The sequence below is a fragment of the Dromiciops gliroides genome, chromosome 4 (genome assembly GCF_019393635.1).
Source record: "Dromiciops gliroides isolate mDroGli1 chromosome 4, mDroGli1.pri, whole genome shotgun sequence".
Classification (NCBI taxonomy): Eukaryota; Metazoa; Chordata; class Mammalia; order Microbiotheria; family Microbiotheriidae; genus Dromiciops; species Dromiciops gliroides.
The window spans coordinates 158,732,583-158,758,385 of NC_057864.1; the positions used below are offsets into that span (position 1 = coordinate 158,732,583).

The 25,803-nt window shown below is 47.0% G+C and overlaps 1 protein-coding gene across 1 annotated transcript; it reads right to left on the reverse strand.

Moving 5' to 3' along the window:
• Positions 1-666: 666 nt before the first annotated feature.
• On the reverse strand, positions 667-25,272 carry SEMA4A (semaphorin 4A). The gene is given in 17 exon segments (XM_043964483.1): positions 667-1,563; positions 1,565-1,594; positions 1,596-2,050; positions 2,531-2,631; positions 3,074-3,237; positions 3,409-3,527; positions 4,383-4,563; positions 5,303-5,453; positions 6,090-6,262; positions 6,393-6,517; positions 6,748-6,864; positions 8,247-8,352; positions 8,757-8,855; positions 10,514-10,576; positions 11,214-11,374; positions 18,421-18,574; positions 25,191-25,272. Coding segments are annotated over 17 exon segments (2,361 nt in total). The 5' UTR covers positions 25,245-25,272; the 3' UTR covers positions 667-1,455.
• Between the last annotated feature and the right edge of the window lie 531 nt (positions 25,273-25,803).

Below are 25,803 nucleotides of genomic sequence, written 5' to 3' on the forward strand. Positions count from 1 at the left end.
CTGAGTTCAAATCTGGTCTCAGACACTTGACACATACTAGCTGTATGGCTCTGGGCAAGTCACTTAACCCTCATTTCCCTGCAAAATTAAAAAAAAAAAAATGGCACAGTGGATAGGGCACTGGGCCTGGAGTCAGGAGGACCTGAGTTCAGGTCTGGTCTCTGACACTTGATACTTACTAGCTGTGTGACCCTGGGCAAATCATTTAACCCTCTTTGCCCACCAAAAAAAAAATGCTTGTTGACTTAAAGACATCAATAACTCATGGCTTCAGTCATTTCTATAAATCAGGTAATATTCTGAGAGGGAAGAGAATGTAGAAATGGGTGTAACCAAACCATCATAGGGGATTTGCTAAGGAGTGGAAAAGGGATGAATAAAAGGAATGCAAAGCAGTTACTAGATAGCATGAATGTGTAACAAATGAGTTCACACTTCTCTGTCCATAGTAGTAACCTAGAAAGCAGATGGTGGTGGTAACTTTAGGTTGGGCATTGTTGAAGGAAAAAGTCAAGAGATTGAGGCAGTGTACAGGGTCAGAAAAGGTATGTTGAAATGGCCAGCCATGGGGTTCAAAATGTAAAACTTAGCTTGTGCACCCTACCTAAATTTATCCCAACTTCTCCACTGCGCCTTCAAGAAGAAAGTAGCCACATTTAAGTTTTGTCTTTTTAATAAAAAATAAACTGTGGCAAGACATACACTTTTCCAAAGACAAAAACAAAGGGGGAGAGTAGAGGAGGGAGGATGCATCTGTATGGAGACTGTAGGGTGGAGAAGGGCAGAGCAAGTTGAAAGAGGCCAAAGTTGGCCAGATATGTGCAAGGCTCAGATTACCCCACTCCCCATAATTCTATGGGGAGGGGAAGGGGAATTGGAAATTGTTCCCCATTGCATCAGGAGAGGTGAAACCTTGGGAGAGAACACCCAAAGGTCATTCATGAGAACACTGGGATGAAGAAGGCCATGGTCTGATCTCAGCACAGCTTATGATTGGGTTCCAGCCAGGGTCAATGACTGTATCACTTGGGAATATTATTACAAGAGGATTTCCAAGCATGGTCTCTTTCTGGAGGGCCTCTTGGAATGGTTTGTAACTGCCAAACTGACTCAGGACTCTGAGCAGTCTCCTGAAAAGAGAGGTTCCACCCTATGCTCTTGGTCAGAGGAAGGTGCCTAGGGCTGGCGTGTCCTTGCAAGATGGGTCATGTCCTAGGGGTGGTATTAAGCTGCTGGGTGTGCTCCTCGTTATTTCTGTAGAGTGGCTCAGAGTGGCAGAAGGAGGACGAGCTCCTCTTGGTAAGAGGAAGGTGACCATCCCTTCCCATTTGTTGTTGTAGGGTCACCCCAACAATTTCCTATGGTAGGATCAGGTGATCTTTACCAAGGATAACCTTTGCCATACCATAGTATCCATTACAATCTTTCATCATCTCATATGTGCTGTTGTAGGGTCTATGCCACTTCAGTCCCCAGCTGGTTGTTGTCAGCATCCACACCCCCTCTGTTCAGGGTCCTCGTGTCCTTGGTAGGCTGGAGAGGGGGCTCTCCACTCAATGGGGCCCTTTTCCCCAGGAGGCAAGGTACCACAGCCCCTGAACTTTTCTCTGTGCTTGGAGTGCCCTCAGTGGAGAAAATGCGAGGCCAATTAGGGCTCCTGAGAGCACTAAAACCAAGAGGACAGTGACAATGATGAAGTGGGACCAGTATGACCTAGGAGTGGCTAGGGGGCTGAGTCTCCCAACAGTCAAAGGAGTGTCCACTTGTTCTCTGGGAATCCCTTCCAATTCTGGATCCAGGGGCAAGGGATTCTCCTGGCTTTGTATCCAGTAGGAAACAACAGGATGGGTGAAACCACTCTCAGTTGCCCAGCACTGGTAGAGGCCTCTGACTTCCTCCCGCAGTAGGAGCATGAGGGAACCATTGTAGACTGCTGAGGAAGAAGTCTGAATGGGGGTTGCTCTGTGAGTCCAGTGGTAGGTAGCCAGGGCAGAGGTTTGGGGACAGGGGAGTTCCAAGATGGAGTGAAGGGGAGCCAGCACTTCTTTAACTATGTGGAGAGAGAAGGGGAAAGATATGTAAGGAGGTGGAAAGAAAGACTTTAACCCATGTCACTCTCTGGTATTTGGAAAAGGGATAACCCTGGGTTCCCTTATTTTCTTTTCTTTCTTACAATGGAGAGGCAGAACAGGACTGACAAATAAAGAAGGGAGCACTTGAAATTGTCAAATAGAAAGGAACAGGGTTCTAGGCAGTTCCTTACCTCAACTCCAAATGCAATTCTGGCTTCAACTTATTCTTGGGCCAAATACCTTCACTCTCTCCTTCTACAGAACCTGCTTCTATCTCCTGCTAGACTGTTTAATTCCTGCCTCCAAATGCCTGGGGCCCAAAATAACCAGGTAAATTGGACAGGTAGAGTTTTAGTGAACAACAGTCCTGGCAGGGGAAAGGATGGATTATCCCTCAACCTCTGTACCACCATCCTAACACCATACCCTCTCTCTTCCTAGTCCCATTCCATACTCACTGAGCTGGGGTGGACTCTTGGGTCGGTGGCTTCTGCCCATGGGCCCATTGACACAGGCCCATGCTGGGTTCCCTCGATCTACATCCTGTTTCCAGGAAGTTCTGGAGAGAGAAGGCAAAGAGAATAGGTTGTTGGAGGTTAGGATGGGGAGAGGAAAGGGTGGAAACCAGAAACTGCTAAAGGAGCAGGTGGGGCTCTAGAAAGCCTATTGTGGGAAGGAGTAGGGGTGGGGTGGGGTCAAAGATCCTAAAACTGTCCATATAGCTGGTTGAGTGGAGAGCCTGTTACCTCCAAGAGTAGAAAGATAGCAAAGATGGGGTGCCTCAAAGCAACTGTGATGGGGGAGAAAGAGAGAGCAGGCTGGGAGACAAGCCAGAATGTGAATCTATATATTGCAATTAGAGGAAACTTCAAATGAGATCCCCTCAAAACAGACCTAGGAGGGTTTGGTATAAGACAACCAGGGTGGGGAGGCATTGGAAAGCATCATTTCTATTCTGCCATCCCTAGAGCAAGAGTAGAGCTCCAAGCAATGACACTTACAAGTCTGTGGAGGTGTTGAAAAAGACACGGCAGCTTCTTTGAACAGGGTCCCAGGCACAGTGGGGGTCCCTGGCAAGGATACAGTCTATACAGCTCCCATAGACACTGCAGTTGGCTCGGGGGACCCTCAGAAGCCCCCCAGAGTAGCCCACAAATAATGCTCCCTGGGTGAAGGAGGCATAGAAAGACATGTCACCCTGAGCACAGAAATCCCAAGCCCAGCCCAAGTATCCCTTTCCCCAGAAGAGACCCACACATAGGCAATCCCATCAATGGCTAGCAAAGTTCCCTCCCTCTCCTTCCCCACTTAAGGCAGGGCTTGCATCCCGTCCCACCTGGGCAGGTTCCAGTAGTAGGTTTCGGATGGGCTCAGGTTCCTGGAACAGCTGGATCTCCTCCACCAGATGTGTATCCCTGTCCTCACTTACCACAGCCTTGTGGAGAGATCCCGTGTCTAGTAGGAGACACAGAAAGACTAGGGCTTTTTTTTTTCCCATGTGAGATAACTCCTTTCCTAGGCTTCCCTTTTCCAGCTATCAAGAAAGTTGGTGGGTTTTTTCCTCTTTCTGAAGTCTAACTTGCATCCTTCTACTAGATCACCTCTCAGATTCCTTGTAACTCTAAGATTCTACAAGATGGATTTCAGAGAATCCTTCTTAAAAATTCCCCCGTCTTCTCTTCTCTGGGCCCTAGCGACCCATCCCTTCCTTCTTGGTTTCCCTCACCTCTGAAAGGTATAGAGGCATGGCATAGTGGAAGGAGCCAGGTACTTAAAGTCCAGAGACCTGTGTTTGAATTTGTCCTTTGACATTTTCCACCTCTTTTGTCGTTGTTCAGTCATTTTTTTAAACGTGTCTGACGGTGACCCCATTTTGGGGTTTTCTTGGCAAAGACACTGGAGTGGTCTGCCATTTTTCCTCTAGCTCATTTTACAGATGAGGAAGTTGAAGCAAAAAAGGTCAAGTGACTTGCCCAGGGTCCCACAGCTAGGAAGTTTCTGGGGCCAGATTTGAACTCAAGAAGAGCCTCATTCCAAGCCCAGTGCCGTACCTACTGCACCACCTAGTAGGTGACTTTGAGCAAGTCACTTTCCCTTTCTAAACTTGTTTCTTCATCTAAAACACAGATAATTAAATTTATGCTGCTTATCTCATCGGATTGTTGTAAGAAATACACTTTATATATCCCCAAATGCTATAGAAATGGATGTCTAGAAGACATCTATGGTTTCCCACATCATAGCTCCCTTTTGTCTAGCAATAGACGGCCCTTATTCAAGTTTCTCTGAGGGGGATCTCTAAGCACTTACTGGTGCCCAAGTACATGACCAAGTAGCTTTTTCCACCGACATCTCTGGCTGTCTCCACAGCCAACTTAGTGTACTCCACATCCAGTTTCACCAACAGGGGCTTCCCCACCACCTTCTCATCCATCAGGAAATGTTCCTTCACGAAGGTCAGGGCCTTGTCAGAGGATGGACCCACTGAACACTGAAGCAAGGTCAAGGATTCCGGTTAAATAGAGCACTTATGCCCACCCAATTCCTGTCCCACTGTCTTCCTTTGGGGTCCTCTCTCCATATTGCCTTTAACCCCAGATAGAAGGGCATAAGGTGATAATAATAACTGTACTTTGTAAATCTCAGCAGCATAGGTGGCACAGGGGAGAAGGGTATTCTACTTGGAGTCAGGCAGGCCCGAGTTCTTGCATTAGATACTTACTAGCTGTGTGACCCTGGGCAAATCACTTAACCTCTGTCTGCCTCAGTTTCCTCATCTGTAAAATGAGGATAGTAATAGCACCTACCTCCCAGGGATATTGTGAGGAAACCATAAAGTTTTATATAAATGCTAGTCATTTATTATTATTATCATTATTTTATCTTAAAGCACTATAGATATCAGCTTCTACCCCTCCTAGTTGGAACTCCTCATTGTGGGGTTGGGCCCCAAGACATTGGTATCTTGGAGACAAAACACTGACTCCTTTGGCAGTCCCTTCAAAGGCAGGACCTTTGTCCCCTTTCCCCTTTCCCCTCATCCAGGATCCTGGGTCAGGTCTTCCTCCATGTCCTTGCTTTCCCCTACCTCCCTTTGGAGCTGCCGACACAAACAGTAAGGGTTGGCGGGCCACATTCTGGGTGTGCACAGAGAGACGGGTTGGCCCGTTCTTATCAGGCCTGGAAAGTGGAGCTTGCCAGGTTGTGTAGTGTTTAGAGGTGCAACTCACACTGCCAGGCCGGGGGCTGCTCACAGGGCCACTATATGTATTCCATCGAGAGCTTTCTTTGTTCATCTCCTTGTATTTCCCCTCGAAGACCTTCTCAATGTCTGAGAGAGAGAACTCACAGACCGCTGAGCTGTTAGTCTCTCCAACCTGCCTGAAGACACACACAGGGACTGGCATAGGCCTCTGCAGGCTGGCTGCCCTCCCTTCTGCAGGAAGGGTGGTGCTCAGCACTTAGAGATCCCCTCTGTGATGATGGCCACCCAGCCTAGGGCAGGATCTTTGCCCAGCATGTGACCTGAAGTGCCATTATCCTTAATGAGGATTAATTGGGGCTCAGGCCCAGAGGCAGGTGGCGGGCACAGATGGGTGGAGGTGTTTCCCACACCTGCTCTTCTTGCTTGCTCCACCCAGGACTGAGCTGCTGAATGGGAGGTGTAGTGAGACTGGCATAGTGGCAGAACCCAGGTTTCAGAAAAATCTCAGGAGCAGAGAGGGGATGATGGAAGCTAGATTTCTTTGTCCCTTCGAACCAGATCACAGATCTCTTACAGACCATCTTATGGTTAACCAGATTTCCAGCTGCTCTCCATACGGGGCTGTTGGAACACTATCTTTTTTTTTTTTTTTGGAACACTATCTTTAAAATTTAAAAACCCAGATAATTTGAGCTCCTGACCCCTCAATGACCAGCTCTCCTGGACACCAGATCCATTCAGATGCCCCAGGATTCTCAGTTACCAGACTTCCCCCCCTTCTCCACCCTTGAGCTCCTGAGCCTCTTCCTCACCACTGGGATGTGAAGACTGCATAGACTCTGGAAGAGGCAGGGGGGTCAGCAGGCATGAGGACTGCATGGCGGATCACATTGAAGGGCAGCTGGCCAGGCTGGGCACAAAGCAGTTGAGCTTTTAGGAATGTCGTCCACTTCTTCTGCAGTAGCTTCTCTCCACCAACATCATTCTGGAGAGCAGAGGCAGACATCAGGACCCCCTTCTTTCTCATGCTTTAGGGTCCATCCCCTCCGGTCAGCTTGACCCATTGGCCCCTCCATTTCCAGCTCCTCCATCCTATCCCAAAGGTCCCCTCTGACCTTACAGACTCGTGCTACTCGGGAGATGGTGAGTCTCTCGAAGAAGTCAAACTCTTTGGCTGTTTCCTCAAAGAAGAAGTAAACGACCTGGGTAGAGGGGATGGAGGCCACAAAGGAGGCATCCGCTTCAAGGGGGAAGAGGAGATGGGATTAGGGTCTGGGAGCCCAGAGGCCTAGGTCCCTCCTCACAGTGAAAGCCCATGAAGCTAAGGACCCCAGAAGCTAGGTTGCCTGGGTGTCCATTTCCCCTGTCTAGTCCAGGCCCTAGGATGCTACGGTTACATCCCACTCAAAGTTCTGGGACCTGTGCTGAGGTTTGAGGCCACCAAGGGCCACACTACTCAGGGGTCCTTACACTGGAGCCACTGAAGAAAAGCATCAGTCTTGAGGACAGGCTGGGTTCCCAAGGTTCGCATCAGGATGGGCTCATTACCCAGGAAGTTGTTCATGGTACCAGTGTAGAGCATCCCATCTGAGGCAAGAGTAGGAGGAAACAGAGTGATCAGGCTTTGGCAAGGTTCCCCTTAGGTAGGTTGGGGAGGGCCTGGGGAACTGGCCTTTTTTCTTCCTTTGGTCTCCTTGACCATTCCTCAGCCTAACTCCCTTCTTCCCTTCCTTCCTCCCCTCTAGTCCATGGATTGAGAGAAGACCTGGGCTCACACTGGGACTGTGGGAAAGTCATTTCATTTTTCTGACCTTATTTTCCTTTTCTGTAAAATGAAGAATTTGAACTAAATGATCTCTAAGATTTCTACCAGCTTTAAAAAGCCTAATAATATATCTGACATTTATCTGGTGATTTAAAATTTGTAAGGAACTCTACATGATACTAACTCAATTTCACAAACAACCCTATGAAATACATACTGCAAGTTTTCTTTTCTTTTCTTTTTTTTTGGGGGGGGGGCGGGGCAATGAGGGTTAAGTGATTTGCCCAGGGTCACACAGCTAGTAAGTGTCAAGTGTCTGAGGTCACATTTGAACTCAGGTCCTCCTGAATCCAGGACCAGTGCTTTATCCACTGCGCCACCTAGCTGCCCCATACAGCAAGTATTATTATCCCCATTTTATGGATGTGGAAACTCAAACTCAGAGAGGTTAATTTCCTTGCCCATGCTCACACAACTAATTAAGAATTAGAGGTAGGATTCGAACTCAGGCTTTTCTGACTCCAGCTCTATCCACTGCTGCTTCCTGAGACCCAGTGATTCTTCTCCAATCCAACCTGACCACTTAAAGAAGTCAGAGCAACTTAAAATTCTCTTATCATATTACTCTACAGCTCAAAATCCTTCAGTGGTTTTCCAGTCATGCACAACTGAGACCCAATGTGATCTAGACCAATCATAACTTTCCAGCTTTGTTTCCAACCACCCTCCTTCATTGTTCTGTTTGACTTTCCTTCCTCGACACACACAGCTTGTGTTTCTCCCTCTTGTCTCACTGGTCTCTTACCATGTCTCCTTTTACCCTCATCACACCCACGTTTTCTCCACATTCCCTCTGGGATCTTCTCTTGCCCCTCCTTTCTATTTTTTTTTTTTTTAGTGAGGCAATTGGGTTAAGTGACTTGCCCAGGGTCACACAGCTAGTAAGTATTAAGTGTCTTAGGCAGGATTTGAACTCAGGTACTCCTGACTCCAGGGCCGGTGCTCTATCCACTGTGCCACCTAGCTGTCCCCTTGCCCCTCCTTTCTAAATATCAAAAGCTGAGATGAGGAACATGTAAGAAAGGACTTCTAGCTTCCTTTCTTCTTTTTGCAGCCATTCTTCCAAACCTCCAAACTGGAGACCCCCAAGGCTGAAGATCCTAGGAAAGAAACTAGGTAGGAGAAAGGGGAACTTGACACTTACCCACCAGAACTGCTGTGTGCTTGTGGGCAGGGTCAAAGGGGCTCTGTCCTTTGCCATCCAGGATCCTCTCTTCTGGGATAGGGACTGGGGAAAAGTCCTGCAGCTCCTGGATTGGGGGCAGAGGGAGAGTGGAAAGGAAAGGCTGGAGACCAGGTTGATGGAGTCACAAGTCTGGGAAATAAGTTGCATGGGAGAGGAGGGAGAAGGGGTGGTTAAATCATAGGGCTCCGGGGGTCAGGATTTGAGAGTCTAGTATGTCAACATTCCATGTTTGGGAAAGAAATACAGAGAGTGAGGAAGGTTGTTTTTTTGTTTGTTTGTGTGGTTTTTTTTGGGGGGGGGAGGTGGGGAGGTAAGCCTGGATGCTAGGTTATTCACCCCATAACAGCCCTCTGAGAAGAAAAGCAGAAGATTATGAGTTGAGGATGCCCTCCAGCCCCGTGTCTGTAAGGGGATAGAAAAGGGGTTGTGGCTGGGTAAGAAGGGAAAGCCAGGAGGCCCGAGACTCACTATGTAGGTACAGGCTGGGCTGAAGGCAAAGGTTCCACAGGCATAGAGCTGAGAGGCATTGACAGCCACTAGGACTCTGATGAAGTTGAAGCATTCAGTCTGGAGGACAAGGGGAGGCAATATTTTCCTGATGATATCTGCCCAGATACATGAGTCCCTCCAAGAACAGGGCCCAAGGTTGGCCCAATGTCGAGCACTGGGAGGAGAAGGGCAGGGACTTGGGGGGCACTGGAGGACAGGGTTAGAAACTGAGGGAGAAGGTCCAAGACAATCCCAAAGGACTAATGATGAAACATACTATCCACCTCCAGAGAAAAAACTGATATTGATTGACTAGATTTTTTTTTTTTTTGGTGAGGCAGTTGGGGTTAAGTGACTTGCCCAGGGTCACACAGCTAGTAAGTGTCAAGTATCTGAGTCTGGATTTGAACTCAGGTCCTCCTGAATCCAAGGGCCTGTGCTTTATTCACTGTGCCACCTAGCTGCTCCCCCGATATTGATGAACACAGACTGAAGCATGCTATTTTGCTCTCTCTTTTTTTTTACTTGAGTCTTTTTATGTAAAATGACTAATATGGTAATGTTTTACATAATTGCACATGCATAACCTATAATGGTTGCTTTGGAACTCAAAACTTTAAACAAATAAATAAAAATAAAAATTTTATATCAGAAACTGAGGAAGAAGGGCATCTAGGTGGCACAGTGAATAGAGAACCAGCCCTGGAGTCAGGAGGACCCAATTCTGACTTGAGACACTTAATAGCTGTGTGACCCTGGGCAAATTGTCTCCCCAAAAAAGGCAGCTGAAGAACAATGGCAGGAGCTAGGAGAGAAAGGAGAAGACTGAGGGGACACAGGGGAGACCGGCAGGGACTGGAGAAGACACTGAGAAAGACAGGAACAAGTGGGGTAGGAATAGAAGGTGGAGAGACACAAAGAGGACAGGAGAGGAGTCAATCCCCATCTGACTTGTTGCCTCTTCAAATTCTGAGTGTTGACTGTCCTGTCCTATTGGATACTCTCTCCTCTCTTGGCTTCCCTGACACTGTTTTCTTCTGATTTTCCAACCTTCCTTCTAGTCTGGCTCCTATTTTACCTTTTAAGACTCGTTTCATGTCACTTTCCTTTCCCAAATGCTCTATTTGCCAAGCTGGCATAGTTACAGTTCTCTGAACTCAGCATTCCTCCTCCAACTCCTTGTGTCTTGGCAAAGCAAAACTTCCATTCCTGGAATGCATTCTTTCTTCACCTCCAAAGCCTGGCTTCCTTCTAGGCTCTGTTCAGGGGTCACCCTTTACATGAAGCCTTTTCTCATCTTTCCAATTGTCAGTATGTTCGTTCTCTCCCCCCTTCTCTTCCCCTCCCCTTCTCTCTCTCTCTCTCCCTCCCCTTCTCTCTCTCTCTCTCTCCCCTTCTCTCTCCCCCCCAATAAACTTACTTGTCTGTGTGCATATTCTATGCCCCCTGTAGAATATAAACTTCTTGGGGACAGGCACGGTATTTTATTGTAGTATTCCCAGCTCCTAGCATAGTACTGTGCATAAACATCTTGGTTGAATTGGATTGGATTAGAGGCTATCAATGGCACAACTGTAACACCCAAACTGGCATGCAAATAGGTGCCCATCCGTTGATGTCCCAGCCTGGGGATAGCCAGAGACCAATTCAGCTTTACAAACATTTATTAAACAGGTCTCAGCCCCCAAAGCTCCAGATTTCACCTTCCAGAGCTCTATCCCCTCACTTCCTCTTACCTCATTGCTCTTTTTCTTAAAGACACAATCTCTTTTTTTCTTGGGACTGGCTTCCCAAGGAATCTGGAAAGAAGGAAGAAGGTCGGGGGAGGGGTGTCCAAAAGGAAGCTCATTAATCATTGGACCCTAACGTTACCGTTTCTCCCCCCCCCCCCATCTTCCCCTTATATGGACTGCCCATCAAGTGAAAGTAATTTGTAAGGAACTCCCTTCAGTGAAAACTGCTGTTACAATTTTAATTAGCATGCCTATTAGCAACATTAATGTAAATCATTGACCTCTCTTAATTTTAATATTAATAGTTATAATGGTTCTTCAAACACTTCTACTATAAGTGGTGTTGTGATTGCAAATGTTTACAGGATTTAGAGCTAAAAGGGACTTTTGTAGTCTGATTTCCTCATTTTCTACATCTACTATTCTTTCCATCAAGCCTTGGAGCTCCTGAATATAGTGATTATATAATATTAGTCTATCAATAGGTGAAATCGATGCTCTTTTTTACCAAAATTTTAACATAATTATAATTATTATAACATTCATTATCCTACATGCTCATTCTAATTATTTCATTAATTAGTTATATTATTCATGAACATTAAATAATTAGTTACAAGTGAACAACCCAAACAGCCCACCCAGGGGCCATCAGTCTGTGTCCCTTTCTAGCAGTCCCCCTCCTTCTCAGTCTGGCACTCACCATACTCTGAAGGCCTGGGATGCCTGGTTTGCCAATGTTCAAGGCCAGGATGGAGTCCCGAGCACCCACGTACAGAGTGGCCCCATCCTCACTTAGAAGCAGTTCATCAAAATCCTGAAGACCCTTCTTGCTAAAGAGGCTCACAGAACGATGCCTATCACCTGAAAGAGGGTGAGGGTGAAGAGAGGAGAGGTCAGAGCTTGGTTTGGTCGTTGGAGAGCTGGGCAAGGGGAGGACCCAGCTAGGAAGCAGCAGAGGAGCAAGAGGATGGAGAACAGGGAAGGGATTGGCAGTGTGTGCCATCACTGCCCAGGCTCTGGCAGCAGTATCCCCCTCCTTCTGCCCCATCCTGCTGGCAGCCATGCCTGCTTTGTGTGAAGAACCAGCTGTGTTGGAGGGCTGGGCATCCAGAAGGCAGAGTAATCACAGCCCTGGGGCTGGAGAGTACAGAGCTTGAAGGAGGGGGACAGGAGAGGAGGGGCAGGCACACAGACAAAAGGAGAAACAGAATGTTAGAGGGAGAAAGGCCCTTAAAATCAAACCTGTCAAAGCCAATGCCCTTATCTTATAAATGAAGGAAATGAGGGTCACAGAAAAGATAGGACTTGTCCAAAGTCATGCAGGCAATTAATTGTTTTTTGGTTTTGTTCTTGTTTTGTTTTTGTTTTTTGTGAGGCAATTGGGGTTAAGTGACTTGCCCAGGGTCACACAGTAAGTGTTAAGTGTCTGAGGCCACTCAGGTCCTCCTGACTCCAGGGCCGGTGCTCTATCACTGCACCATGTAGCTGCCCCTGCAGGTAATTAATTGTAAAGCCTGAACCAGAAGGCAGGTCTACCATCCCCCACACTAGTATTTTTTCCACTGCACATTCAGCATATGAAGAAAGAGACACCAGGTGAGAGGTGCATGTCAAGGTGGTGGTGGGGGTTGGAGCTGAGTACACCAATGTCCCAAACCAAAGAGGAAGCTAGGAGGAAGGAAGTCGTGTTAAGAGATGTTCTCACATCATTGAGCACAGTAACCATGTCGTAATGATGAACAACCGAGAAAGACTTGGCTACTATGATCAATACAACGATTCAAGACAATTCCAAAGGACTCCTGATGGAAAAATAAAATGCTGTCCACCTCCTGAGAGTACAAACTGAGGTCTAATTCTCTCACTTTAAAAAAAAATATATGGCTAATATGGAAATAGGTTTTGCATGATTTTACATGCTTGCCTTCTCAGGGAGTGGAGGAAAGCGTAAGAGGAGGGGGAGAGAATTTGAAGTCCAAAATTTAAAAAGAAAAGGATGTTAAAAAAAATAAATAAGAAATTAAAATTTTAAAAGAAAGAGAGATGGTTTCACAGATAGACACGAAGGCCTTTGCAGATGAACAAACAACTAGAAGATGGAGCATAGACACACCAACAAGTGCAGAAATAACCCCAGACAGGATCATCAACAAGCAGACACACAGATGAGAACAGAAACACCCGTAGGTGGCTGCCTACTCGGTGTGATATTTAAGCAGCACCATGCAGTGTCCCCTCCCAATGATACCCCCCCCCCAGGAGCTTCCTTTCCCTCCTACCTGACTCAAGCTTTCCACCATTCCTTAGCCTCTGTTTTGGGAAAGAGAGAGAGTGTGTGTGTGTGTGTGTGTGTGTGTGTGTGTGTGTGTGTGTGTGTGTGTGTGTGTGTGTGTGTGTGTGTTCGCTCGAGCGAGCTCATGCATGCACTCAGGTGCATGGAAGGGATAGGAGGCTTTCCTCCAACACTCTCTTATTAGTGCAAATGAGTAATCCCAAGAGTGGGAAAGAATAAGCTCCAAATGAAATGCTGGAGAGTGAACAAGGCAAAATCAAGAGAACAATACATTATTACCACTATTACAAAAGGAAATAGCTTTAGATGGCAGCAAAACTCAGATAATAAGAATAATTAATACTCGTAGTTAATGTTTACTGTGTGAGATATATGTATGTACATACACACACACACACACACATAAAATTTCACTTGGTCCTCAGAACAACTCTATGAGGTAATGCTATTATTGCTCCCATTTTGTGGGAAACTAAAATTGGAGGGGGTTAACTGCCATGCCCAGGGTAGTGAGGCTAATATGATCCTGAGGTAGCTAGTTGGAGGAGGGGGTCAAGTTTGCAACTTGGAACCAGGAAGATGGCCATTTAAATCCTGCCTCAGATAGCGCCCAGTGTCAGAAACATTGGGCATCTTTGGTAGTACCTTATAAAACACCCATCTATCTATTCTTTCTGTTCACAAACAGAAAACTGCTAAAGAGTAAGATTTTAAGTACTATCAGTCACAGTCCTTCATTCATGGTATTTTATTTAACTGTTTTTAGGGACTTTGTAGGGTTGGAAAATTCCACTGTAGAGACACACAGTAGAGACAGACAGACAGCCTTTATTATGTACCAGGTACTATGCTAAGTTTGAAACAAATAAAGCAAGCAAGACATTGGGGTTGTGTTTGGTGTATTAAGACAAACTATATTAACAAAAAAATTTCAATGGGAAGTTGTGGGCAACATGGGGTAGGATGAAGGCTAGATGTTCCAGGTGGTCAGGGGATAGCCTAGGGCGTGGAGGATATGTTGAGGGGCATAAGAAGGTTTCCGAAGAGATCCCCCAAAGTGGGGAAGTGCAGCAGTAGTGGCAAGGAAGATGGAGACAATACACTCCAGAAGTTGGCCTGGGCCTAGTGTTAAGATAGATATGGGGGCAGCTAGGTGGTGCAGTGGATAGAGCACGGGCCCTGGATTCAGGAGGACCCGAGTTCAAATGTGACCTCAGACACTTAACACTTAACTAGCTGTGTGACCCTGGGCAAGTCACTTAACCCCAATTGCCCAGCAAAAAACCCCAAAACCACACCAAAAAACGCCCAAACAACAAAAAAAGACAGATATGAACACGTAGATTTGTGTCCCTTTTACCTCTTCAACTTCAGCCTCAGCCCACACCCTAACTAATCCCAAAGGAGAAAGATGAACAGTTCTAGATGCCTTGAGGAGAAATCCTAGCCCAGCCTTTTCTTGACAACAGGAAGTGCATCCTTCCTGAGTTATAGATAAGAGCCTAGGCAACCATGGGCCTCCAGGCAATGGGCAGGGTGGCCAGAATCTCCCTCTATGGCCAGGCTGTGTCATTGTGACCCTTGTGCCAGGTTTACTGTGTTTTCTTTTTATTTTATTATTTTTTTTATTTTTTGCGGGGCAATGGGGGTTAAGTGACTTGCCCAGGGTCACACAGCCAGTAAGTGTCAAGTGTCTGAGTCTGGATTTGAACTCAGGAACTCCTGAATCCAGGGCCGGTGCTTTATCCACTGTGCCACCTAGCTGCCCCTGGTTTACTGTGTTTTCTATCTCCAGGTATAATCATAGGTTCATACACCTGGAGTTGGAAGGGACTTTGGAGGTCAACTGGTCCAACTCCCTTGTTTTACACAAAAGCTAAGACAGGTTAAGGGACTTACCCAGCTCCTACAGGTAGTAAATGACACGTAGAATTTGCACCCAAGTCTTTTGACTACAAATCCAGCACTCTTTCCAATGTATTCTGCTGCTTCATAGCCTTAGATATGAATATGTGCTATGGAATAGTGATTTTTTTTTTTTTTTAGTGAGGCAATGGGGGTTAAGTGACTTGCCCAGGGTCACACAGCTAGTAAGTGTTAAGTGTCTGAGACCGGATTTGAACTCAGGTCTTCCTGAATCCAGGGCCGGTGCTCTATCCACTGCGCCACCCACCTGCCCGATAGTGATTTCTTAACTGTCAAATCCAATGGCCTTTTCTCAAGCCTCCTTCTCCTCAGTGTCCCTCCAGCCTTTGACACTGTTGATCACTCTCTCTTCCTCCATTCTCTCTAGGTTTGGAGGTCACCAACTATCTCCTGGTTTTCCTCCCACCTGTTTGACCACTTTTTCTAGATCCTCCTCCAGATCAAATCATCTAACTGCAGATGTCACTCAGGTTTCTGTCCCAGGTCCTCTTCTCTTTTTCCTCTATATAACTTCACTTGGTGATCTCATCAGCTTTCATGGTTTTAATTATCATCTCAATGCTAACAATTTTCCTATCTATCCATCCTGCCCTAACCTCTCTCCTGACTTCCAGTTTCACATCTCCAGTTACCTTTCAGTCATCTTGAACTGTATGTCTAGTAGACATCTTACATTCAATATGTCCAAAATTAAACTCATTATCTTCCCCCATTAGACCCTCCCTGTTAGATGGCAGCCAGGTGGCACAGTGGATAGAGTGCTGGGCCTAAAGACAGGAAGACTCATCTTCCTGGGTTCAGATCTGGCCTCAGACACTTAGCAGCTGTGTGACCCTGGGCAAGTCACTTCACCCTGTTTGCCTCCATCTCCTCATCTGTAAAATGAGCTGGAGAAGGAAACGGCCAAAGCACTCCAGTATCTTTGCCAACAAAAGCCCAAATGGGGTCATGAAAATTCGGACTGAAATGATTAAACAACAACAACAACAACAAACCCTCCCCATCTCCTTCTTTCCTGTTACTATAGAGGGCAACATCAACCTCCCTGTTTCTCAGGCTTACAACCTAGGTGTCATCTTCAACTCCTCATTATCTCTCACCTGCCACATCCAATCTATTGCTGAAGTCTGTCATTTTTAACTTAGTAACATCCCTCAAATATACCTCCATCTCTCTTCTGTCACTGCCATCACCCTGGTACAGGCTCTTATTTCCTCACACCTGGACCACTGGAATAGCTTATTGATTGTTCACCCTGCCACAAGGCTGTCCTCACTCCAGTCCATTTTCTACACAGATGTCAATTTAATCTTCTTAAAGTGAAGGTGCAGGGCAGCTAGGTGGTACAGTAGATAAAGCACCGGCTCTGGATTCAGGAGGACCCGAGTTCAAATCCTGCCTCAGACACTTGACACTAGATGTGTGACCCTGGGCAAGTCGCTTAACCCTCATTGCCCTGCCCCACCCCCCAAAAGGTCACTAGTTCTCAGAAAAAAGTATCTTCCATTTGTTTAAAGGAAAGGTCCAACCACGTCACTCTGCTACTCAGCAAACTCCAGTGGCTCTCTATCATCTCCAGGATCAAGTACAAAACCAAAGCCTTTCATAATTGAGCCCCCACCCACCATTCCAGTATTCTTCAATCTTCTTCCTCATTACATACTCTTGGATTTGGTGACACTGGCCTCCTAGTTGTTCCTTGAGCAAGACACTCCATCCCCCAAATCAGGCCATCTTCACTGCCTACCCTCCATTCCTGGAATTCTCTCTCCTCATCTCGGCCTCCAGGCTTCCTTTAAATCCCAATTAAAATTTCATCTTTTATTGGAAACTTTTCCCCAGCCCTCTTAGTTCTAATGCCTTCTTCTATTATTGGGTTTTGTTTTTGTTTTTGTTTTTTGTGGGGCAATGAGGGTTAAGTGACTTGCCCAGGGTCACACAGCTAGTAAGTGTCAAGTGTCTGAGGCTGGATTTGAACTCAGGTCCTCCTGAATCCAGGGCCAGTGCTTTATTCACTGTGCCACCTAGCTGCCCCCCTTCTGTTAATTATTTCTCATTTATCCCATGTATAGTTTGTACATATTTTTTTGCTTGTTGTCTTCCCTATTAGATTGTAAACTCCTTGAGAGCAGGGACTATCTTTTACCTCTTTTTGTATCTCAGGTACTTAGCAGAGTGACACATAATAGATGCTTAATGAATGTTTCTTGTTCTGTGCCAGCAGATTCCCAAGGATTTCTGTGCTATCCCTTCAGGGTAGGGAGTAAAGGGAAACCTGTGACCCTGGGGAGCTGAGAGAGGAGCACAGGCCATCTCCTTAATTTATACTCTTCTCAAACCTTCCCTAACTCAATCCTCTCCCAAATGAGTTTTCACTATCCATGTCTTTCCCCTCCTGCTCTAGCGTGTCTCTCTTCTCTATTTCCTACAATGTTACTCTATCTCAGTCTCTATAGACATTTCTTTCCCTCTTTTCTATAACTTTGTGTATAAATGTCTCCTGCCTTTTCTCTCTGTACACTCTCATCTTTCCATCTTTTTTCTGTCTTCCTTAATCACTATCACTTAGTGTTTATCACTTAGATCCCATTTCTTTTTTTTCTGTTCTTTTATTATCTTTCTCTTATCTGTTTCGCTTTTGTCACCCCACAGTAACCAAATCTTGTTTTTGTCTTCACGACACTTTACACATCTGTTCCCCTTTCTCCACCCCAGGCCCCCACCCTAGTTAAGGCCCTCATCACCTCTTGCCTGGACTACTGCAATAGCCTCCCTACCTTAGGTCTTTACATACTCTAGTACACCCTCCTCATAGCTATCAAAGTGATTTCCCCAAACTACAGATCTGCCCATATCACTCCCCTATTCTGTAAACTCTAATAGCTTCTTATAACCTCTAGAATGAAGAAGTCCCAATGCAACCCTTTGGTGCCTAAGGCTCTATATGTCCAGTTTCATTTCAGACTGGTCTTCTTATATGTGTGTAACATGTATATGCAATATATGTACAGATGTGTTTATGTATATACATGTTATCTGTCTGGATTATAAATCCCTTGAGGAGAGAGCTTATTTTACTTTTATTTTGGTATCTCCATTTCATAGTCTATTGCCTGGCACATTTAATATTGCTTGGTGATTGACTGATGGATCTTTGCTACCTCTCCCATCTCATTCTCTCTCCCTTTTCCCTTTCTCTCTTCCATCTCTCTGCCTCTACCCTCTGTAACTTTCCTGTGTCTCTCTGTCTTTCTTTATCTCCCTTCCAATCTCACTCTCCCCCAGCTTTGTGTCTCTGTCACCCTCATGTTTTTGTTTCTCCCCCATTTCCCTGTCTCTCCCATCTCTCTGTGTCTTTCTACCATGTTTCCCTAGCTCCCTCCTATTGCTTTCCCATTTCTCTCCTTGTTCCCACCTCTGTCCCCCTCCTTCTTCCCTCTCCTTTGAGACTCTTCACCTCCCTCTTCCTGTCTTTTTCTCAGCTGCTGTCTTCCACTTCTCTGTCCCTGTCCATGTTAATCTTTCTGTATCTTCCTCCCCTCTCTGCCTGCTCCTATGCCCTTCTCACTCTCATGTCTTCCTTTAACTCAATCTTGCCTTTTCTTCCTCCTCTCTTTCCTCTTCCTCTTCCTCTTCCTCTGCCTCTGCGTCTCCCCCTGCCCTGCCCTGCCCTTAAGGACCTTCTCACCTGCAGCATATTTGACCCTGGGTACTGGACCCTGCCCCAAACCTCCTGGGAACAGCAGCAGTAGCATGGTGGGGAACAGGAGAAGGAAGGAGATCCTGGAGTCCAGGCGGGGGGCTGAATGCACCATGGTGGCTCCCAATGTCACTTGGAGGCTCTGTAGAAAGACAGAGGAAGACACATATATATTCTAATTGAGGAACCCTCCCCACCCCCTTCACTCCACCCCCTATCTTCCCTCCCCCAGCTCAAAGAGACACAGCCCAGGCAGAAAGAAGTAGTAACTGGTAAGTTAAGGGTGGGGGGATGGTCCGGAAAGATTCAGAGTAGAGGAAATTTCTATCCCTCTCACTAAAATTTGGGTGGGTCCCCAACTCTGCCCTTGGTGGTAAATGCTCTCATCTCCTCTGGGTCTCCTCTGCCACCCTCGATGCCCCTCCACCTTCACATTCAAACCTTACCCTTTCAAAAGTCTAACCGATCTCCCTCCTGCTGCAGGGTCCTCCCCTCCCCTTCCCCTCTCCATAGAGGGGTAGACTAACAGTACCCAGCCTCCTCAGGATCTTTCTTCAGAATCTCAGGGACCAAGACACCTTCCCTCATCTTTTTTTTTTTTTTTTCAGAGCTTCTAGAGTCAGACACTGAGCCAGTGAGTGGCCGAGAAGGCCCACATCCACTCAGGTCCTGGATGGCTAAGGTTTCCCTTCTCCTCCATCCATTCCCCCCCCCCCTCAACAGTCCTCTGTCTCCATTAGCCTCCCCCCAGCCTACACGTGACCCTTGGGCACAGCTCTTCCTTTGCCTGAATCCGTTTGAACTCCAACCTCCAGCCCTGAGCTTCTCTCTCCCCCTTTGCCCACCCCCTAGCAAATTAAATTAAATTGAATTGAATTGCCCCACCTGATGGAACAGTTCCCCGACCTCAATTCCAGCTAAATGCAAATCAGTAAGTCCTTTTTGCCTCACACCTCTCCCCCACCCCTTCAGGGAGCAGAATGTGAGGGTGTCACATTATTAGTCCGTCTAACTGAGTGTGGGGACTGCTGTTTCTCTGTGTCCGTCTTTGGGCTGCCCTCTCTCCCTAGCCTTTATTTCCCTCTTCATGCCACCCTACGTCTCTGTATCTCCTTTCTCTATGTCCCTATGTCTTGATGTTTCTATGGTTCCCTGTCTTCATATTATCCTTCACCCTACCAACTTCTTCTCCCTCCTCCCCTTCCCCACCTAAGTCCTTCCCATCCAACCCAACCCCCAGCCCTTCCCACTCTCACATACCCTTGAGATGCAGTGCTCAGCTGCCCCCCAACAAGAACCCAGACGTCCTGGCTCCCAGCTGGGAGGATTATCCAAGAACAGGTGGAGTTAGGAGGGGAGTGGGGAGTGGGGAGTGGGGAGGGTTGGGAGGGGGTCGATGCCCCAGTGGGGCAGTGGGAGGGAAGGCTCAATCTGGCCGAGTCAAGAGGGCAGTAATCCAGGTGCCCATGGTGTCCAGGAAAATGCCAATTTCAAAGCAGGGAGTCCTGGGGCGGGTGAGTCAAACAAACCAGAATTTCCGCCTCTCAAGTTGCTACAGATCTCAATCCATACCCGGAAGTTGGGAGATTGGGAGGAGAGAAAGGTAAACTCCCCCTTCTTCCCAAGGGACCCGCCCCTTCTTCATCTACAGCCATCCAGAAAACTAAAGTTAAGTACCAAAAGGTAAAAAAGCAAAACAAAATAAAACCCCTACCCTCAGCCCTCTAGGGTCATATCAGCCATCCTCCTGCTGTTAATTCATGCAGTTACTCTCCTTCCCTTCCTCCCTATATCTTTTCTTACCCAAGATCTCCCAGGATGGGAAACAATACACCCTCTGATTTCCCCAAATTCATCTAACCACAACCTGGAGTCTTCCCTCTCATCCCTGACTCCTGGAAGGCCCTCCAGAGGTCTGATTTTCATTCTTCCTGCATAAATCCCAGCCCTGACCATCAAAAATAAAATAAAATGGGGGCAGCTAGGAGGCGCAATGTATAAAACACCGGCTTTGGATTCAGGAGGACCTGAGTTCAAATCTGGCCTCAGACACTTGACACTTATGAGCTGTGTGACCCTGGACAAGTCACTTAACCCTCATTGCCCTGCAGAATAAAATAATGAATAATATGAGTAGAAAGGATCATGCTTAGGGCCCTACAGCATCCACCCCTCTCATTTGCTCCCCCCCCCAACAGAATTGTCTCCTCATGCCCTCTTCTGTGACAGGATACTATTCTACCCACCCTCTTCAGCCAATTTTTCTTGGGGCTCCAGTTCCCTGGATCCTCTTCCTTCTTCTCCTCACTCCTAGCTCCAAGGAGAAACTCATAAAAGCCAAGTTAACAAGGCATCCCTCCATCAGGGGCCCAGCAGCCCATTAATCAAGCTTCCTGTTCACCCAGACAAGGTCAGCTCCAACCTCCACTAGCCCTGGGGAGGAGATGATACCAGGGCTGCCAGTTAAGGGTGCTTAGAGATCCCATGACCCACCTCATTCCTGGCGCTAAGGGACAAGATTCCTGGGTCCTGATTGCAGCCTCCTAGGAATGGGAGGCATGGGGGTCAGGGCTTATTGTACTCAGCCTCCTGCCTCTGTGCCCCATAAGTCAGGGTACTCTGGGAGAAGGAGCCCTGGAGGGGGAGTCAAAAAATTTGTCTTCCATCAATCAACCTATCAATCGATCAAAAGGCATTTATTAGGTGCCTATTATGTGCCAAGTACTATGCTAGACACTGGCAATACAAAGATAAAAAAATTGTCCCTGATCTCAAGGAGCCTATTCTATTAGGGGAGATGGATGATATACAAACTAAATTTCTACAGCATAAATATGAAATAAGGGCAAGGTGGTTTGAGGGGGAGAGCACCAGCAGTTGGAGAATCAGGGAAGATGAGGGAGGGTGCTTGATCCGGGTCTTGAAGGAAATAAAGAATTCCAAGGTAAGTTGGAAGTCTCAAGGGATGGCTAGAGCAAAGTGGAGATAGGAGATGGAGTGCTATGTGGGAAGTACAGAGAGAAGGCCAGTTTGAATGGACCATAGAATTCAGGAATGGGAGATTTTACATACAGTGCTGAGCTATATCCATCAATCCATCCATGCACATATACACACACATACATGCATGCATATATGTGTATTGTGGGCATGTATATAAGTATATGTACCTACATGTGTTTTGTACATGTATACACATATGTGTGTGTGTGCATGGAGTGAGAGATTAGAAAGCTAGGTTAGGGCTATGGTGTGAAGGAGAGAGGGGGAAGGAAGGAACAGGTTTTGGTTAAGTCCCAGGGACTTGTGCTCAGTGCTTCAAAATGACTTTCTCCTTTGATAATATTAGTCTCAGTTTGGCTTGAAAAGCCCAACAGAGAAGTTGATTTTGGTTTCTATTTTATCCTAGGAGGAAGTCACTGGAGTTTATTAAGTAATGGATGGTCATATATGGTCATATTCCTGGAGCAAATCATTCCATCTGCCCACTCTGATGGCTCCCCCCCTCCCCCATGATGGGAATGCTCCTCCCTCCTTACCTCTGCTTTCTGGCTTCCCTGGCCTCCTTCAAGTCTCAACCAAAATCCCACCTACTACCAGAGGCCTCTTCCAAGACCTCTTCAGTCTAGTGCCTTTCCACTACTGGTTACTTCCATTTAGCTTGTATATAATAACTTGTTTGTACATAGTTGTATGCAAGTTGTCTCCTCCTTTAGATTTTGAGCTCCTCAGAGGTGGGGATAGTCACTTTTTCTTTTTATCCCCAGAGCTTAGCACAGTGCATAGTATTTATTACTATTATCTCCACTTATGGAAAGTTCCTTGAATAGTTCTGTGGAGGCTATATAGGAGCAAGAGACTTGAGGGAGACCGATTCTAGTCTCAGTTCTGTTACTACTAGTTGGGGGAATCAGAAAATTAGTCACTTCCCCTGTCTACACCTCAGTCTTCTCATCTGTAAAATGATGTTAAAAAAAAACCCGCAACTACAACAATTTAGCAGGGGTCAGCTAAATCTTTCCAACAGGAGATTCATCCTTCAGAGTAATGGATCTCTTTGCTATCCATTCTTCCTGGATTATCGTTTGTTTGTTTGCTTTCCTGTTTGCTTTTTCCTATAGCATCAGCCTCTCCTGTTCTATGCCCTCCATAGATCCAGTAAAATCAGTCCATCCCAGCTCATGAAGAAACTGCATCCAAAGCCTACTTCCTTTCCCTGTCTTATGCTCTTTTTCTTGCAGTCTTTGCATCTAAATCCTCCTTTCTATCCTCCCATACATCTGAGGGGCTGTGGCAAGGCCCCAGGTAGTCCCTCTTCCCAGCAATTACTGTCCAGGTTAGAAATAATAATAATAATAATAATAATAATAAGCATTTATAGAGTGCTTTAAGGTTTGCAAAGCACTGTATATGTGATATCTTATTGAAAGTTATAGTTTTCAACAAGGCATCCCATCTCCCCTACCATCAGATGCCTGGCTCCCTGGGAGAGAGGACTGCATCAACCCTTCCTCCCCTGTCATCCATGGACTTGAGGGAAACTGAGTAACTTTCTTTTTTTTTTTTTTGGTGAGGCAATTGGGGTTAAGTGACTTGCCCAGGGTCACACAGCTAGTAAGTGTTAAGTGTCTGAGGTCGGATTTGAACTCAGGTCCTCCTGAATCCAAGGCCAGTGCTCTATCCACTGCACCATCTAGCTGCCCCGAAACTGGGTGACTTTCAATAAATACCCAGCCTATCCCAGCCTCCACCCCATCCCATTTCTGATTTAGGTGCCTGCCCTTTACCTCTAATCCCATCTGAAGAGATACTCATGCATCTGGGTCAGCTGGGAGGGGTTCTGATAAGACGGGGCTCCACCCTCAGCAGAACCTAGGACACCTGAGATGGGTTCCTCTGTACCCAGAATGGTAAGGGGCCTGGACACCATGACATATGAGGATCAACTGCAGGTGTTTAAACCAGAAGGAACATGATGGTTATCTTCAAATATTGGAAGGGCCTGATGGTGGAAGAGAGATTGAATATGCTCTGCTGGGTTTCAGAGGACAGGACTAGGAACAATAAGTAGTAATGTCAGAAAGGCAGATTTAGGCCTGATATAAGGAAAAACTCTCCAACAAGTAGAGCCGTCCAAAAGTGAAGTGGGAGGTAGTGGGTTTCCCCCACCTCTACCGCTAGAGCTCTTCAAGCAAAGGTTAGATTACTATCTAAAAGGAACAGGGTGTGTGTGTCTGTATGTCTGGGGGATTCCTGCCAAGGTTGGAATAGATGACCTTTGAGGTCCCTTCCACCTATGAAATTCTGTCATGTGGGGTCCTCTGGCCCAGTCCTGTGGAAGAATGAGGGAAGGAAGAACAATTGTGGAGGGTGAAAGCTAGAGAGGCATTCTGGCCCTTAGTTACCTCAGGCATCTTAATCCCCAGTACCCCCAAGACTCAGGCAATAGGGCCCTCCCCGCTTCCCAACTCCCACAGACACAGGTATGTGTGTCTTCCAGGCAACTCCTGTTGGAGGTTCACCCTGGGGGTAGGTGGGGAGCAGGGTATGCTGAGGGAAATTCCAGAAGCTGGATGCTCCTTTCCCTCCCTCTGTCCTGCTGTAGGGGAAATGGAAACCTCAGAAGAGAAAGTCCATTATCACTACCCTCCTAGAGCCTTTACAGTGAACTGCTTCTTGCTCTCTCCCTAAATCCAGCCCCAGGGGGATGGAAAGTACCTTCCTCCCTCCCCCTTACCTATGCCACTCAATCTAGTCCCTCCCAAAGGCTTTCCTCCACTGTGTGAATGGAAAAGGGAGGAGCTGATTTGGAATTCCTCCTCACTTAGAAACCAGAGATTGAGCCTTCGGACAGTGCAACCCAGAAGCAGGGGACTGACCATAATGACCTCCAAAAGGCCCTGGGAAACTCTAAAGTAGAAAGCCTTAGAAAGGCTTGGGTTTTCCATTAAGGGCTCCTCCCCCTTAGTTCCCAGACCACATCAAACATTAACCCCTTCCTGTCTATGCTTTATGGCCTTCGAATGGAGACCAAGGTGGGAGTGGGGACCCAGGCATCCCTAGCATCCCTGTGTTAATCACTACCACCCACACGCTCCCTCTGAAGCCTAAATCTTGGGATGGATAAGTTCCTGAACTCTATTAGAAGCAAGGTGGGAGGGTATCTTCTCTTCCAAGGGGGAGAAAGCAATGAATGATCTGGGCTTTTCTGAGGATTTGAAAATGGAAAAATCCATGCTGGTTCTTGTTCCACCCATCCACCCGGTAGGTCCCTTTCCATCTGACCTGGGAAGGGGGAGGGGGCCTTCCACTCTCAGGGAATCCAGGAAGTCCCAAAGGATCTCCTTTCTGTTGGATGCGTCTCTTTTTGCAGCTTTGATTTTCCTTGTGGTTTAAATAACCTCACACTCCCTCCTCACTCCTCCATGTCCTCAGAACCCCTGGCCCCTACCCCTCTCCTAATATTCTCAGCCCCTCCCTTCTTCCATAGTGCCTCTCATCTTTCCTTCCCTTCCAGTGTCCCCCTAACCCCTACCCCCTCTCTTCCTAATGATCTTTTCCAGCCTTCTGCCCTCTCCCCCACCCCCCAATCCTTTCCAATGCAATGACACTGAGAGAGCTGGGGTCTCCACACAATAGCTTGCCCCCGCCCCTCAGTCTATCTCTTCCTCAGACAGGAAGCAGTGCCAGACAATAACACGGCCCCCACCTCCTCAGTATACCATCTGTCTCCTTACTTTCGCCCCCACGACACTTACCTGGAGCTTGGGAATTCCGAGCCTCCCTCCCCCTTGCAATCGGGATGTTCCCATCTCCCTCCGTTTCAGTTCTTGCCACACCCCCGCCCCTCACAGCATCCTCATCTCCGCCCCTCTGGTCCTCTTGTCACCATGGCAACCGCATCTCCTTTGGGGGGGTGGGGCCATAATCTCCCCCATCTCTTTCCTCCTACCCTCCCCACCTTCTGTAACAGGAAACCAGATGTGGGGGGGAAATGTATGAGCAACCCCCAGCCATCTAATCCTCTGCCATTCCCCCCTCCCTCCTCTCCATGGATCAGGATGCAGATGTGCTCCAGATGTGGCAAGCAAATCTAACTACAGTCAATACTTCTTGTGCAGACCTTTTCTTCATCACTCAGATCTTACACACCCATCATGCCCAAGAGACTGTTGGAGAGACGGGACACCTGGGTTCCAGCCTGGCCCCAGGCAAATAAGGATAGTAATAGCATATACAGATAAGTGTGTATATCAGTGGGCAAATGAGGTAGTGTCCAATAGCATTCTGATCCCAAACCCAAATAAGCTTTTTCTCCTTAACCTGCTTTTGATGGGAAAGGGGACCCCAGGATATCAAGCACCAGCTCTC